At 29.8% G+C, this 19160-nt stretch overlaps 1 protein-coding gene across 8 annotated transcripts in view; it reads right to left on the bottom strand.

The window, feature by feature from the left end:
- Positions 1–19160, bottom strand: part of LOC109599515 (hepatocyte nuclear factor 4-gamma) — a 38568-nt gene that overhangs the window by 2958 nt on the left and 16450 nt on the right. For 7 of the 8 annotated variants that reach the window (XM_020015515.2, XM_020015512.2, XM_020015514.2 and 4 more), the window contains exons 2-6: positions 4471–4675; positions 3502–3596; positions 3305–3438; positions 2671–2826; positions 1169–1289 (exon numbers count right to left, since the gene is read on the bottom strand). In XM_020015515.2, coding sequence (XP_019871074.1) covers positions 1169–1289; positions 2671–2826; positions 3305–3438; positions 3502–3596; positions 4471–4675 — 711 coding nt within the window. Of the gene's footprint in view, positions 1–1168; positions 1290–2670; positions 2827–3304; positions 3439–3501; positions 3597–4470; positions 4676–16959; positions 17711–19160 lie in introns of those variants that run through there. The other variant, XM_020015517.2, reaches the window with a different exon arrangement.

Genomic DNA, 19160 nt, shown 5'->3' with positions numbered 1-19160 from the left:
ATCGGACGCATGTAAATGACGAACGTCAGTTGGAATAATTACTCCTAACATGTAATTGTAGAAAAAAATCCTTCATTTCTACGTAATAACAGAGATTTATGTATGTTAAGATATTTAAACGTCAATTAGAAAGACAAATTACAGTTTTTGAAATGATGTAATTACAGACACGCAATTCCCGTTCAAAGCAAATACGCGTGTGGACTTCATAAACAAAAAATTAACAAGGAAATGTACAACAAATAAAATGCAGGTTAAAATTCGTACGTAACTTCGACATGTTGTTCCTTAAAATCCACCATTCCACCAGTTATTGTTAATGGCACATACAAAATTTTGTACAGGCAATCTAAGACCCCAGACATGCTGTACCATGCTCAAAAAATGACTAAATGTACGAACATGCCATTAAGCAAAAATACAGACTAATTTTTGAACTGATGTGCAACATTAACACGATTTTACCGCTATGATGTTGCCATCACTCATTCAAGACATCTTTGCAAAGTGATCAAATTGAATTAGATGTTTTGAATGGGTTTCTTTTTTTAATTTTGTTAGCTGTGATGAGATTGGATTTTTGTACTTATGAGTTAACATCTATACTACAAACAAACTGCCACCAACATAAAGTAATACAAAAGTGTCTATCTGTACATTTATTTGTGTTAAAATTGAACATTTTGAATTGTGGTTATTTGGCATCTTACTTTTGTTTATTATCAGTAGGGTATAATGTACACTTACAGTCACAAAAGCGTAAACGTAAAGTAAATCACATTTATATATCTAACTTGTAAAAACGTACTGAAGCGTCTGCCCAGATGCATAATTTTAAACCACTGTGATGTTGGCATATAAAATATAACCATTCATTTGAAAGTTTTGGAATATAGATATATTAATGCTCAATAAGCTAAAGTGTGCCTATAGCTATCACCTCCAGTTTAGTAATAGCTATGATATAACAGAATGAGTAATGAGAACATGCACAAAAATCCAAAACGGGTGGTGAGTACAACAGCTAAATCCATGAATAAGACCGACTCATCTAAAACAGCGAAACCATTAAATGTTAAACAAAGTCCTGTCATTGTCGTGTCTTTTTCATGGAGTCAATTACTGGAGAAAAAAAAAATCCAATCAAAAAATGCCAATTCCTCTTTACCTGGGCATTGTTTCGTGATAATGCAATTGTTTCCCAGCAGCAGCACGTCCTTGAGGTGCATGGAGCGCCTGGCCAGGCCAAGTAACAGATGCTCGCCAGCGTGTGCCCTTAATAAGGCCACCTGTAATGCAAAACAGAGAAAATAAGTGAATGAATGACGAAAATTACTCACAACCGATTAACATAGCTAAGTGAGTAACCACCAGAAATATGTTCATTCATTGCGGCGATTTACCATTGAATTGATTGATCCGGTGATTCGTTATCCATGTGCGCAGTTGGAAATAAAGAAAACAGGCGCTTGTTTTCCTGCGACCCACTCCAACTTTTCAATAACTTGATCCAAAAAAAAAATGAATCACATATTATGCTATTTTTATAACACTATTCCAGTTAATAAATAAATAATCACTTAAATATGAATAAATTACCATTTTATAAAAACCTTTCAAGGTAAATATACCTAATTAGCAATTTTGTTAATGCTTCGATTTCACCTTAAAAAAAATTGTAGACGCTACTTTCCTATCATGCACCGTCTGCATGTGTTAAATTGGCGAAAATAAATTGTTTTTGAGTGGCAACAATCTAACATATTTAATTTAAAAATACTTGGGAAAAACATGTATGTTACTTAATAGTACACAAACGTTTATTTGTGTTGAATTTGGCATTTTTCCTTGTTCGAAACACGATCAAAATAGAATATTAATTGCAAAATCCTGCTCGCAATGAAGTTTCAAAACAACAAACAACACAAATTATTAGCCTTATTCCAAATAGCACCTTCGCGACAACAAAACGGTGCCGAACTTTAGCGAGGATTTTATATAACGCGTGTAGACATGACACAGTTCTCCACCTGTGCGAAAAACCGGCTGAATACACGTGTTGCATCGGGGGAATCTCGCCACAGAAGGAGGCTCATTGACCTCCAAACGTTGTTTGGCGAACACGTGAATCATCCGTGATTGAAAGTTCTGCTGCTAATTTCCTAGTTAATTTTTTCTCTTCACCTGGAGTGAAATTGTACAGCTTTAATAACACGACATGATATGTTGTCCGTGTCGGTGGCCGAGTAAGTGGGGATTCCTTTCCAAAAAATTGCCTTACATAATTATTTTTAACAAAATTATAAATACGTAATTATATGTGGTCGGCGTTATAAATTGTTCCTCCGACTGTCGTGTGTCACGTGAAAGAACCGGTGTTAAAACCGCCGCCGTTGTGTCTTTTTTTTTTGCGACAATCTTCCAAAACCAGGTTACAAGCGGAAAATTTTTGGCCATTGACGAAATATTTCTGCGGCACAACGTGCCGAAGAGATTGTATAAGCCGTGAGATATTCATTGACATATTTTCTTAAGTTATTCCTCATCAGCATGTTTTTTCGGTTGTTATGTTAAATTATTATATGGTTAATATGAATATAAATATAAAATAAACGTGTGAACAGTTATAATGTTGAAAAAGTCCGTTTTGCGGACAATTTTTGTAATTACCTGGTCATCAAGTTGGAGATCCGTGAAGGCAGGAATATATTTAGCCCATTCTACTAATATTAATAATTGTTGCTTCATTGAATCACATACGTCATTAATATTGGCTAACTGTCTATTCGACAAGTCGTGATCATTTACTGGCGTTGGGCCCATTTGCTGGAAACAATGAATTAATACAATATTAGTTTAAAGTGGCATTGCATTTCAAACAGTTTTTTTGTATACAGTTTAGTTATAGTTTATATTGCGTATTTAAGGAGTGATTCACATTTGCCTTGAATTTGATAATTAAATAAATAAATTGCCTTTAATGATTAATGTTGATATGATAAATGAGAAGTAAACAAACACATTCAGAAGTAATGGCATCTTACAAATTGTGCGCTATTTTTACAGCAATCATCAGAGAATATTGCGACACAATTGACAATAATAACATGCATGGCATGGTATTCCAGAGAATACTCTTACTAAAGCAGATCACAATATTTACGAGTTTCCTTATATGTGATATACTCAAGGCAAAACCACAAAAATCAAGAGGAAATGAAGATACAACCCGTAAAAAAACTTTAACCGGAATTTGCCAGATACCAGAATGACAAATGAGTTGTACCAGATTAGTACTACCAACCTCTAATGCGGCACCAACTTGTCTCGACAACATTTCGGCGTTCAGCAAGGATCCAACGGACAGACCATTGTTTTGGTTGTTCTCTTCGTAACTTGGTCTTCTGCAACTGATTCTGTCCCTTTCGTTTTGCACAGCTGCAACACAAAATGGTTACATTTAATTCATTAACACATGTTATGGGAGGAAACGTGTATTACCTTCTTTTTTCATGCCAGCTTTGAAGCATTTCCTCAATCTGCAATATCGACATTGATTTCTCTTATCTTTGTCCACCACACAATTCCTGTTAAATCTGTAACAAAACATTTTTATTGTCATTAATGTATAATTTAGTTTAACTATTGCAATGACACATATGTTATCATAAAGTTTTGTGTTTTTAATTAGTCATTACGTTCATGCAATTAATAAAAAGTGCCTCATCATTGGACACTACAATTTCTGTTTCATTAAAATATTTATTTATACAGTTAATATCTGCATAATTAAACATAATTGTAACTAACAAGGTCTTAATGTAGAAAATAAGTCTCTTTCTAGAATCATTAAAAAATAATTTATTTAACTAATATCATAAAAGTGTCATATTGCCACATATCGATTATTCTAATTAAATAATTAACTTTCTGTATCAAATAAGATTAATTTGCATACACGATAAGTTTATAAAAATAAACAAGCATGAGCAGAATGAATCGTTCGCAGTAAACCAACTAATAAATGAATAAAGACATTAATTATAATAAAATGAAAGGAAACAGAATTGTGATGCACATATTAATTATAACTTGAAAAATCCAGTATTGAGACATGTCGAAAGTTAAATTATGTATTCGAAACGAACTAATAATATTCAAAAATCTATTTCAAGTTATTTGTTTTTTTTTTCAGAAATCCCTAATGACGCAAATCCTAAAAATATAATAATACATTCAGGCTCGCGGACTTTAGGACAAACACAATCCTAAAACAATAAATTTTTAAGAGCATATTTTCACGGAATCAAAATCCCATTAACACCAATACCCAGAACGAGTTACCTTGAGAGCTAAGAAATAATTAACCGCGAACGTCAAACCAATTAAGTGTTTGTTAACTTTTGACAATGTTATTTATGAATTAATGTAAAAAATTAAGAAATCATAAAAAAACGGTCGTGACATTACCTGCACGTGTACAGATGGTTCTTCCTGACGGACCTCCTGAAGAAACCCTTGCAGCCGTCGCAGGAGGCTGCCCCGTAGTGTTTTCCGGTCGCCCGGTCTCCACATATGGCACAGTGCTGGCTGATGGCAGCCACGCTTCCGGGATTGTTGGTGATCAGCGTTGCCGAAAGCGGATTGTTCGCCGCCATAGACATCTCAGAATCCACTGCAACAATGCATCGTCATTTACAAACTATTCTAATACATTTAAAATAGTAATAGTCGAATAATTATCAATTTTTGTACATTCAAAACAATTATTTTGTTTATGTTGTGGAGTTCTTGCAGAGATACAAGATAAAGGATGGTTTAAGTAGATGTTAAATGTTCTTTATCACAAATTATAATGAGTCTCATTAATAAAAATCAACAGAAGATATTATTAAGTTAAATAGTGAATATAAATAAAATAATAGACACCAATAATAATGAAAAATCAAGGTTAACATCATAAAATACAAACTTATAAAGAGACTACAAAAAAGGCTGAATGAGTATTTATTTATAACATAATAACACTATGGAAATTTTGAACTCAGGCAAAATAAGTTGAACAAATTTTTAAAAGAGGTATTGGTGGAATGTTGGATTTCTTCTTTAAATAATCTTCTGCGTATAATTAGATTTTTTAACAAAATGTACTCGACCTGGATATAATTAGCAACTGATAACTAATTCCATACGCACTCGTTAGAAATAAGTACCAAGATAATTATCAGATATAATTAATAGCAAACCTTGATTTGAATTAATTCTTTGTTTTAAATATAATATAAAGAAAAAAATTATATTTTTTCCGCTCAAAAGGAATACTTATTTGAATAAAAACATATTTTTTTCGGGCAATTTGCTTATCCAACAAAAATAATCTTGATATACATTACATAATTAATAATAATTAAGTAAGCAAACAAAACTGCTTTATTTTAATCTTCAACAACTTGATTATTAAAATACATTTGTGAGTTTTAATTAAATTTAACTAAACCATTAGGAATTTATTTTCAGTAGTGACGGTTATTTTCAACTATTTTGTGTAAATAAACATTCAGTTGTGTAAAAGAACGTCTTTTGTTTGATCGGCTTCAAAATTAGTTTGTCCGATAAAATTAATTATTCATTTAACAGGAATTTTAATATTAATTAAATATATGTATGTATATAATTTCAATGTTAATTTATTGTAAACATATAAATCAGTTTATTTCAAACAAAATTGTTATCTACTACGTTTTTATTCCGTATAAAATGTTCTAACAAAAATTTAGATTAAGTTAAGTTTCGTGTGTAGACTACATGTAATTATATATATAAAACAACAATTAAAAAAATATACAATAAACTACATTAAATGGTAATTTATTTTAGAAGTAATACGATAGTGAATTAAATTATAAACATAAAAGCAAATATAAAATAGCATAATTGTAAGTGGTAACACAAGAAATCAATTATGTACACTTATCATAAGCTGCATTTTTCTCAATGTGAATCAAATCATTTTTAGATTAAATTAGGTATCAGTGAAAAAGTAAATCTAAATATAGCTGTAAATGTGCAATAAATATTAAGCTATTGACACACAAATATGTTTTGACGCATTATTTACTTTAAGAGTATTTACAACAAAATGCAGTCGATAATTGGATTTTTTCATTATTCAGATTTGTTATTTAAGTAATGGTATCCTTGCCTCACTTGATTAAAACTCCAACACGTGTTGGCTGATTAAACGAAGTATCGTTTCCAAAACTGAATTCACACGATATTAACAATTTTTCTTGACATTTCAGCCACAACAGATTATTAGTGTGCACGTCAATTTAGTAAAAATACACTTTAATAATAGCAGGTACGAACAATACATGTATAGTATAGGCCACATTATTGCCATGTACAAAATCCCAAACATCTGTTTAATTCGATCCGTACAAAGGAAATTCTTAAATTACATCTTTTGTGTTGTACACGCACGTTTCAGTGGAAATAGCAGGCAAGGTCGATTTAGCAAAATTAATAATTACATATTTATATGGAGTAAACATTTTTCCGTGGCGTCAAAGGCAGGTAAAATACGGCTACCGGACTTTGGACTAACAGATCCTGCATTGGCAAATTGTCACACACGAAAAAAAAAATGAGGTGGTGATTTTTTTTCGAAAGGAGGACACGCGTTAGATTGATGGATAATATTCGGATGACCCCCAAGGCTGGACCCTCGCGTTCGGATGTGTTTTTTAAATTGCAAAATTGCCCGCACAGTGCCTTGTTCCTGCCGAATCACACCGCAGGGCCATTCAACTACCGAATCTGCTCCACATTATAAGCAATGATGTATCATTTCGGTTTGTTTAGTTTGAATATGTGGGGTGTTCTTAAATTACACCGATGTCGTGCTTAAGGAATTATATTGAAACCTCTACAACTTTTTAAATACTAAAATAAATACATTATTTAACTCAAAACTGGGTATATAAATTTATTTTTTATTTAAATTTGATATTTTATAAAAATATTTGATAATTTTAAACAATTTTACAGCAAAATAAAATAAAGAAAACAATATAAATTATATAAAAACTGAATGTACAAATTTATTTTTATTTAAATTTGATATTTTTAAAAAATATTTGATAATTTTAATTGATTTTACAGTAAAATAAAATAATAAAAATTTGCTTATTTAATTCTTCCTAAGTATTAATAATTATATTGTAACTTCTAGCAACCTCTAAACACCAAAATTATTTATTTAACTTAAAACTGGGTATATACATTTTATTTATTTTATTTAAATTTGACGTTTTTAAAATATGTTTGATAATTTTAAACGATTTTACAATAAAATAAAATAAAAAAACATGCTTAACTAAGGATTATAAATTATACTGAAACCTTTAGCAACATTTAAATATCAAAATTAATACCTTATTTAACTCAAAACTAGGTATTATAAATTTATTTTTTATTTAAATGTGACGTTTTTAAAAAATATTCTATAAATTCAAACGACTTTACAGTAAAATAAAATAATAAAAACATGCAAACTTAATTTTCCTAAGGATTATAAATTATATTGAAACCTTTAGCAACCTTTAAATATCAAAATTAATACATTATTTTACTCAACACTGGGTATATAAATTTATTTTTTATTTAAATTTAATATTCTTAAAATATATTTGATAATTTTTAAATGATTTTACAGTAAAATAAGATAATAAATATATGCTTATTTAATTTAGGATTATAAAATATATTGAAACCTTTATCAACCTTTAAATATCAAAATTAATACATTATTTATCTCAAAACTGGATATATAAATTTATTTTTTATTTAAATTTGACTCTTTTTTTTAAATTATTTGTCAATTTTAAACGCTTTTACAATAAAATAATTTTGGCCAAGAATTATAAATTCTATTGAAACATTTAGTAACCTTTAAATATCAAAATTAATACATTATTTAACTAAAAATTATACCCAATATATTTTTATTTAAATTTGAAATTTTTTAGATTTTAAAAGATTTTTCAATAAAATAAAAAAAAAAAATAATATAAACTTGCTTACTGAATTTTTCTAACGGCCATAAATTATACTGTTATATTTAGACAATATATTAATATTCAATTTACATATTATTTATTTAAAAATTGGGTACATTTTGATTTAAATTTGACGATTGTACAATTTTGTGGATTCTTATTCATTCTTTTCATCATATTATAAGACTCTACTACATTCCCTTTAAATTTCTGATATTATTTTTTAATCCCCCAATAAATTAATGTCATAAAGAGATAAATTTCAATTTTATTTAATGACTTTCATGTTAATTCCACGCAAACTACGATAAAAATCAACATAAACAAATATATACATTAAACATAGATTATAATTATAATAAAACATAATTTACCAACTAAATTACGTGAGAATACGCTATTTTAAAGGCAGATGCGTCGATAAACGCGTAAGTCGGTATGCAAAATAGCAAAAGTATAAACAAACTGATGCATTTGTTTTAATTATCTCATCTCATGATCTTTGATGAATAACAATCAGTTCGAACACATGTGCCACAAATTATTCAATTGACAATTAACGCACTGCAACTTTTACAATTCGTTGTGTTGAGATCTTTCGGTTTTTTTTATTATTATTATTTTTAGCACTGCTGGCGTAATTGCCGGTTACATAACGGCCCTATAATTTTAATTTGAAAAATTGATCATTGTCATTTAACAACGCGGACAAATGATGAGTGATTGTTATGGTAAATGTGGTTTTCTTAAACGCACATACATCACCGACTAACCACATGATTCTTACAGTGCACACATCACGTGTATATTAAATATTTGATAATAATTTCATGGAATCGTCTCCGATATTTGTCTTTAAATGTTAAAAGCAGAAAACAAATATGTAATCTACGCGGCAGAATAATTAATACGTAATTAATACACGACTAATGCGAATTTTAAATACAGTCATAAGGAATAAATATATTATTACGTTTTTCCATTAGCGTTTCGATAGTGCACACACATTTACAACGACTCGGGCCAACAATTAAGCGAACATAAAAATTGTCCGTCTGTCCGATATTTATATTTCACGTCGAAGGTTGTTTAATTACGGCCGCCAATTTCTACGGGATTAATCAAAACTAACGGTGAATAATTCGTCAAGAAAAAAAAAAAACAACAAAATAACCGCTAAATCATTTTGGTTAAAGGAGCCGCACAAATAGAAATACGCCGTCAACGAAAATAGAATAGGTAGGTTACACATTTAAAAATAAGAAACCTCTTACGTAAGTGTCAAGGAAAAATATTCAATCTCAAATAATCCTATAGACTAGAGAGTGTTATAAAATATTATTAATGATTCGGTTTTTGGCAAGGATACATTTCATTTGGAACAAAACGGTTGTTTTATTTTTTTATTTCGATAACTTATTCGGAATAAATTAATGCAATTAATGACGAAGCAGAATTTTTAATTATAAGCAACATTTCCCTATTTGAAAAATGTTAGTTTTAGTCACACACAATGTCGTAGTTTATGTTGACACACAACTTGAGGTGGCTTATTTTCATTAATTTAACGTTGTGACAATTTATTAATTACAAAATTATTACTAGTTAACTCAGAACTGGAGAGGTTTATTTTTAACAATTTTTTTTAAAAATATTTGATAATTTTAAACGACTTCACAATAAAAAACATCTTTAATTGTTCCTACTGATTAAAAATTATACTGATCAAATATATTTGTTATTTAAATTAGACAATGTTTTAAAGTACATTTGACAACTTTATACGATTTTACAATAAAATAAAAAAATAATAAGAAACAGGCTTACTGAATTTTTACTAATATTTATAAATTTTATTGATACCTTTAGGCAATTTCTTAATTTAAAGATTATTGAATTATTTGACCCAAAACTGGGTATTAAATTTATTTGTTATTTAAATTAGACAATGATCTAAAAAAAGTTTGACAATTTTATACTATTTTACAATAAAATATAAAAATAATAAGAAACATGCTTATTGAATTCTTACTAACGATTATAAATTATACTGATACCCTTAGGCAACTTCTTAATTCAAAAATTATTGAATTATTTAACCCAAAAGTGGGTATTAAACTTATTTTTTTATTTAAATTATACAATGTTTCAAAAAATATTTGACAATTTTATACGATTTTACAATAAAATAAAAAATAATCATGTTTACTGAATTTTTACTGACAATTATAAATTTTATTGATACCCTTAGGCAACTTCTTAATTAAAAATTATTGAATAATTTAATCCAAATTTATTTGATATTTAAATTAGACAACGTTCTAAAACATATTTAACAATTTTATACGTTTATTCAATAAAATATAAATATAATAAGAAACATGCTTACTGAATTTTTACTAACGATTTAAATTACCCTGATAACTTTTTAATACCAAATTTTTTTTTTTGACAATTTTGTAAAAAATATTTAATAATTTTAAACAATTTTACAATAATAAAAAAATAAGAACTCTTAAAACCTTTTAATATAAAAATTATTGAATATCATTTAACTCAAAATGGATTCATAAATTTAATTTTTATTTAAATTTGATATAAAAAATACAATTTTTAACGATTTTTCAATAAAACAGAAAAGTAATTAAAGCCATTTCTACTGGATTTTTCCTAACGATTGTATTAATACCTTGTTAGGTAACTTAATCTATTATTTTACTAAAAACGTCTTAATTTTTAGTTACAGACAATAGTGTAGTTGTTTTGCTGATGATAAACAACTTGAGGCGGATTACATTGATTATTTTAAATTATGGGGATTCTTTTAAGTCTTACTGTTGTTACAATCTTACTACTGTGCGTGTTTTAGTAGACTAACTACAAATTATAGGAGTGCACAATGGTATTTAATTAATTTAATAATTCTTTTCAAAAGTAAGCATATTTATTTAACTAATGTTTGGATATGGGGGTATTATTCATGGCTGATTCACGATAACATAATTATGATTATTTCCGGATCATTCAAACAATGTCGGCTTTAGAGAAATAAATAGTAGAAATTTAAATGGTTCATGAATACATTATACATAATTGTGGTGTATCATTATTTATAAATCATCGGACAACACGTACGGTTACATTTTATATCAGATTAAAAATTCGCATTTATTACTAACATTTTCGGAACCGATGTAAATGGTTTTATTGTATTAAAATTTAACTTATTGTTAGATTTCTTTTCCATTAGAAAATTATGCGGCAACACACGACTAATATATTCATAAAATAGTTGTATTAACTTATTTACATATTTAGTCTTCGCATTGAAATTGTTTATCAGGTGTCTGTTACATTTCGTTTCGAATGCCGCACCGTAAAATAAATTAGTTTCGAATTGTGAGATATTAAAATTCGACCGCGATCAATGTTAATTTCGCCGTTAATTTTTATCGCGGACCGCATGTAAAATGTGTGCCGATCGATGGCGGTGGCGACGTGACGTGCACACGTCAACACAATGCAGCCTTAATATCAAAAATCGGGTGAAGTGTCTGTATGGGAATCTCGGTTGAGGTAGGCAACGGCTGGACTTTGGGATAAATCAAAGGTTGCAGCGAATTCGCAGCAATTTCTCTCTCTGGCCGGCCACGCCAGACGCCGACCCAACGCGGTACAGTATCATAGAAATTCCTGCACGCGTGACGTCAATCCGCATTGCTGTTTTAAAAGCGTCGGCGAAAAAAGCCGACGTCACCACCGCGATAATTTCGTTTAAAATTATTTACTTATTACAGATTCGCGTTTTTCGTCGAGGTGCCAAGAGTACACGATTATTTAACGGTTCGATAATGATCCCATTATGCTTTACGGCAGCCGATTAGTTTATCCATTTTGAACGACTCGTTTTCAATGTTATATTTATGCTCGTTATTTGAGACAGTAAAGGTATTTTCCTGGTGGTGTGTGATATTAAATTAAATTCCCTACTCTAGAATATACAGCATTTCTGCTATTAAAGCTACAATTTTTTATCAACACTTTATATATCTGGTTTTGCTTCAGGAATGTGCCCCTTCAAGATGGTGAATGCACATACAAACGCTTTAAAACATTTTAACAGTCAAAAAATGAGAACATCTGATTAAGGCATATTTTATGAAAAAGAAAAAATTAATTATCCATTGATTTTAGCATACTTCAAAATGGGTACTTAACCAAATATCATGAAAAATGATAAATATTTATATGACAGAATTTAAAGTCTTTCTAGATTAGTACTTGTTAAAATAAATATTTCCAGTTGTTTGGCACCAAAAACTAAATTGTTTCTGAGATATACTAAAATATTCAGATATTTTCAAAAAATTTGTACTTAGTTTTTGTCACAATTTGTTTTATTTAGTAATTTAAGCCGATTGAGTCGGAAATTTTATTAGTATTTTTTCCACGGTTTAGTTAAGCAGAATAAACAAAATCCTTAAAAGAACGCTTTTTTAAGTTTGCATAAAATTATTACTGAACAATATGTCATTATAAAGTAATGCATAAAAAGCCGCCCTCTTACAACTATAATAAAGTTGGGTTATGTTAGGTTAGGTTAGGTTAACACATTTTGTATGCTTGTTATTCGGGGTCGACGCCTTGTTCCATTCAAAAGTAATCAAAAGGGGCGACTACAACTTCACATACAATAATATATGTACAAGGTAAATAATCCTTTATTCAATTTGGTAGTCATTAAACGGGTGGCAAAATGAATAACCCTAATAATAGCAGGATTTTGACTCATTATTGAGATATTTCCTGGTTCACCAACCACAAAATTTGATGCACACGTTTTTCACAACTTCAACATTAATTGCACAATTAATTTCCCACACATTATGTAACATGTTTCCGTTTAAGGTCAAATCTGAGAGGATTCTTATTTGGTTAGAATATTTTTGTGTTTTGGCACAAAACACTTGTGTACATAAACAGCTCATTTCTGCTTAGTTTTATCATATGACCTCAGAAAAAAATGAATTGGCAAATTGCGTGTTTATTTACGTCCCATCACTTGATCCATTTCGACTTTAATAAAATTAAAAATATAATAATCATTGTTGATAAATACGAAAACTGACAAGCATATTTTTCATTACGAAAATATTCCTAGAATACTAATGAATGGACTGCATTGTTTTATCGATTTATTTGCATGGAGTAAAATAAATTTAATTTTCCTTTCATTAAATTACGTATTCAATGGGCGTAAAAATATATATTAGTCAAAGCGATTTATTGATAAAAGTTTCGTCCTAATTTATGTGCATAACTCTGTACATTTTTAACTCATTCGTTTGATATTTTTGTGAATTTATAATTTCCATTATTGAAAGGTGACCCATGATCTTTCCACAATAATGAGGCATTAACAGTTTATAAACCTTTCGTAAGAACGTACAGAGTTGAATATAACGTACTATATATAACGTACAGTGTGGTCCGTTTATGATTGTAACACCCCCATAAGTTATTTATCTGTAACTCGATTTTAATGAACAACATCTCAAAAAATGAACAAGTTTTAGAGGAAATAATGTGAAAAACTGATTAGAATGTTTTATATGAGACAGTTCTTCCACACAAACTGAATTTATGTGTGTTAGATAAACCTCCAAAAAAACTTTTCAATATTTATTACTAAAAGATTCGTTATTCCTTCAAAAAAAGGTGTTACAGGTCAATATTTACATAACAGAAGACTCTAATTTGTTTCTGAATTGGGGAGAACTTTTTACATCACTCTATAATAAAATATTGCTTGTTAATAAGTCTATGGCAGAGTTAAAATACTAATTCTTCTAATAAATTTGTTCCTTCAGTTCAACTAACATATTGGAGAATATCATCATATCTTGGTAAATTAGTTCCCACGAACAATTTAATCCTTGGTGCCAACAAGGCTACAAGTTCAATATTGTCTGTCACACTATGTTCACCAAACTCAATTATGCACTTTTGGAGATATTTTCAGATACTTTAGCCAAAGATTAGCTGACCAGAATAAATTCTTTATAAGAAAAAAAAACTTTTAATGAAATTTGGTAAGTTGCCATATTGATAGATGGTAGAATAAATGAAATTTATGTATTCTGCTTAATAAAATATGGCTTAGCCAAATTTTGTCAGTTTTGACTGCAATTTTTATAATATCTATCAGATGTATAGAGGTTATTTGGATGTGTATTCACCACCTTGAAGGGGCACATTCCTGGTTGCGAAAAGTGTTAACAAAAAAAGTTTTAATAACAGAAGAGTTTAGAGGTTGTTTAAATTGACTAATAAGATTAAATATTTGGACAATTTCCAGCGTAATAGTAAAGTAGGTTTTGTTTTCAAATGTAAGCTTTTTTGAGGTGAATGTGCAACAATCAACTTTAATTTATCAGTATAAGTTTTAACAATATAACTATTACATAACAAGTTATATATTCATTACAAAAAATATGAAATTTGGTAAAAGATGACATTTCAAGTTTCACGGTTTCTTCATCTATTTCTTTGTTACATCCACATTTCCATAAAAAATGTGCACCTCTGGGTGGTGTCTACCTTTCCAGCAGTCATTGATTAGTCAGAAATAAATGAGTCGAGGGAGTGTTTTCGTCTTAAATGTATCACACCGTACTTATCAAGAGAGTATCAAAAAGTCATCACGCGAAAATGCGCTCATAACAATTCGTCACGCAAAATGATCTTCGGACCCGTTTATGGAATCTCCACCAAATATGTTGTTGTGCAGTTTTTCAGCGTTGATAATATACCAGCGTTATGAAATTTTCTCGTACGTTGTATCAGTTGAAAATAAGACACTGGCTTAATCTAATCAAGTCTTGTTGCGGAGTAGATTATGTCAAAGGGTACATATGCATTACACAGCATTATTATATTATGATTTATTTTATCTAAAAATAAGTCGCAGACTCGAGGCGACTACATTGTCTATAAACAAAGTAACAAACTTTGTACTCTTCATCATGAGATTCCGGGAAATTTCAAGAAATGACACATAACCCCGATATTTTTTTTTTATTATTATTGCCGCTTATCTCGAAAAGACTGGCACATGCCATTTAACGGTTCTACATGGCTTGTTCGATTATAAACAATAACAATTAATACAGTCACTGCGAATCAGTTAATCAACCAATCAAATGTTTTTGACCCTTCTTTGGATTAGCGACGGATAAAAATAATATAGTGCGGCTGTCATTGAACATTTATTGCGGGTGATCGACTCGGTTTTATGAAAGTTACTTGACAAAAAAAACGAAGGAAAACAATTAATTAAACTATGCTTTACATTCTGCACGAACGGTGCAGGAAAAGGCCTTGAAGATCGACATGTTTTCGCCGGTGCGACTGGTCATTGTTCGACCACAGGAAGATATTTTTATAGCCGCAAACATATTTTTTTTTGTCATAACATCCCTGGCATCCACGGACAACTATTTTTGTATTGGCTTGGGCTAGAGTTTATTTCCAAATGACATGGAGGTGTGGTTTTACGTATATCGAAAATTTTATTAATAGTCCACCGTGTAACAAATCGATCTGACTTATCAGTTTGGCGTGGGTCGGCGTTTTTTGTGTAACCAATCGCTGATAAAAAGTGCATCTTGAAATGTTTTCGCAGATATCGAGGAGCACTTGACTTTTGCACGTGCGATTACTTTTTAATATTACAACGCAAATAAAAGGGACGGACGCTTATTAAATGTACGTGCGACATTGTGACTGAAATGTGGTCATTTATTAGAGTAATCGTTAATTGGATCTGCCGTAATGGTGAACGATGAAAATATTTAGCCGCCGCTGAAATTATTGCTTGCTTATTGTTTAATTGTTACTAACGACATAATAATTCAATTAGTGTTGATGGAAATGAATTTAACTTGGTTTTTTGGGCGCATTAACCAACCGGATATCGAAATTGCGACATCCCCATCGTTGCTAATTCGATGGCGCAAAAATTCATAAAGGCTTTAACACATTTTTGGGCAATAAATTTGAATTTACATAATGGCTCCCATAATTAAATACATGGAAAATTTGCTTCTTAAAAACGCTTATGTAATTTACATTAAAAATATTCAAGGTAACCACTTAATGTCAAAATAATATTTGTACATACAGAACTGGTTCTATTTTTGTTTATTGTCAGCTGGCGTTTTTACTGGATTCTTAAAAATATTTTACATTCAAGGAAAGGTTGAAAAGTTAATTAATCATTTCTTGGAACATTTAAAGACATAACTTTTGCACGTCATTTAATAATTACAATTGTTTATGGGCAGGTTAAACGACGTTCAGAATTGACTGCAATGTTCTTTATGGTAGCAATTCTTAGGGGGACCCTTTTTGTGCGATTTGTCAATTTACTACTACCAAAAACGAGTTTTTCTGAATTTTTTGACACAACAAATTAAAACGTAGGGTTCGGTAAGGGAGCTAAAGATTAGGCCAGTTATCATCGATACAACTTGTTTTTCACTTAAGATAACTAAATTTAATATTATTGGTTAGGTCAAGTTTATCAGCTTACGTACTTATTTTCATTAGATTAGAATCATCAATTATATTTAGAAATATATATTTAGACAAGATAACAATGTCACAGCAAAGGTGCTTTCCCCAAAAGACTCGACTTACTTATTGTTAATGCAGACACACAGACAACAGAACGGTCTGAATGTTTGTTTGAACGCCCGAAGCAGTAATGACTATTAATTAATACTCACATTTCACTGGCATCGACACAATTTAAAGATAAGATACAAAATGGAACAATTCTAATGCGACACAGCAAGCACGGTATCAGAACGATAAAATGAAAATAATGAGTAAATACCTTCAAATAATCCCATATCAGTGCGATCAATTTTTGAGTCGTCCCTCCTTATCGAGCTGAACCACTTCGAAAGTAAAGTGGCGCGAAACGCGTCGGACGGTCACAACGGCACTCGTTCTTCGAGACGGAGCCGCGTCGCGGTGTCGCGATTTCGAGGTTACGGGTGAGCCACCAAAAAAAAAAAAAATCTGGGATTGTTTTTGTTTGACGGTGGTGCCGGGTCACCGGACGGTCAACGGTTGACGGCGCGTAAATAAAAATGTGGCGAGCGTGTGTTGCGCCGCATGCGACAACCGTCGATCGTATTGTGTGTGTGTGTGCGGCTATCGAAGCCGGCTCTCTCGTGGCGGACCCTGCGACGCGCACGTTACGTGGGGGATCGCGCGCCTGACACGCTTAGCCCGTCGCGCGGAGAGAGGTCCAGGGAATCCCGTCCGATGGTGGACGCTCCACCTGACGTCGCGAGACGCGGCCGAGGCGTTTTCGTGTGCGGTGAAATGACGGAGCAAATGGGCGAGATGATGCGGCACAATAAGCTGAAGACATAATGCGAGTGGTCGGTTTGATCCATTTGGCTTGGGAGGTGATTGATTCGACAATTGTGTCATGAGGAAACAAATAGTCCGTCGACGCTTGGCTAATGGATTGTTATAGAACAATATTATTGCCTTGGCCGCACGTTGATGGATCTGGATCGATGAACATTTGATGGACAGTTGACGGCTGAATTTTGATAACGATAATTGTGGCAAACGATATCTTAATAAATAGTTTTACCAGTTTTGGAACTGATTTGTATTCTTTCTCATAGTACCTTCCCAATTTATCTTTTTCGATTAAAAAATCCGATATTTATTATAATAAAATTTGATAATTATTTAAACTATTATTTTGCTTGTTTTAAAGTGATTATTAGATATTAATTTTTATATTATAAGTTATCAGCCTCATAATTAAACAAGTAATCTTCTAAAAAAACTTCAAAAACAACTTTATCAACTTGGAATTAAAAATATAAAAAAAGATAGACAATAGTTTTTTATTTTTTTCATTTTTTGACAATGTTAAATTGAATTATTTTCTCGTGTGTAATTCGAAGGAACGAATATGCTATTTTTAAACTAATTTATTTTTTTTATTTATACCTTTTTTTAATAACAAAGATATTTTATTTGGCCTTAGTTTTCCTGCTATTTCTGGAGTTTTTTTAGACGAATTTTGGGGGAATTAAATTCATCAATCTCGATGTCAATTGAGAATATCACTTGATATCAAGATTTTTGTCTTTTTTGACGTAATACGGGTCTTAAAAGGATTGTAAAAATTAGATACTTTAATCAAATAATAATAAAATTTGATATTTATCCAGATAATTATGAAAGCTATTATATTACTCATTTTAAAGTATTAAAAATAAAAAATAATTTAAATAAACCTTAATTTTTCTGTATTATAACAAAAAAATATTCTAATAAATTATCATAAACAACATTATGGACATAAATAATTAAAAAAATTAAAAATAAAGATATAAAACTAAAAAATAATAATGTATAATTCAAAATAAGTATTTTTAACAATTTTTTTTTCATTTTCATGTTTTAATTTGTCTTTATTTAGTAATAAAGACGTTTGATTGTAGGTTTTTGTCGAGTACAAAAATTATGTATAAACCTTAATTTTTGTGTATTTATAACAAATAATTATTCTAATAAATCATCGTAAACAACATTGTGAACTTACATAATTAAGAAAATAAAAAAAGAAGATAATAAACTAAAAAAATAATAATGAGTAATGTTTTTTTTATTTTTAATGGTTTAACATTATAATATTGAAATATTTTATTGTGTATAATTCGAAATAACTATTTTTAACCATTTTTTTATTTTTATTTTTATATGTAATTTGTCCTTTTTTAGTAACAAAAACGTTTGAATGTAGTTTTTTACTGCCATTTTTTATATTTTTTGTGGAGTACAAAAATTAACTTCGATATCAATTGATTGACATTATGAAAATTGGCATTAATTAATTCAACTTAACACACGTTTTTAGAGAGTTCTAAAAATCCAATATTTGTATTAAGTCATGCACAGTTAAAGATACTACAAGATTAAAAATAATTTGAATAAATTTTAAATTTTCTGGAGTATAATCTCATGAATAAAATAACAAATAATTGTTCAGAAAAATCTAAA

Source organism: Aethina tumida, chromosome 1 (genome assembly GCF_024364675.1).
Source record: "Aethina tumida isolate Nest 87 chromosome 1, icAetTumi1.1, whole genome shotgun sequence".
NCBI lineage: Eukaryota > Metazoa > Arthropoda > Insecta > Coleoptera > Nitidulidae > Aethina > Aethina tumida.
The sequence above is the reverse complement of the archived record's forward strand: the minus strand, read 5'-3'. Positions and strand labels throughout refer to the sequence as shown.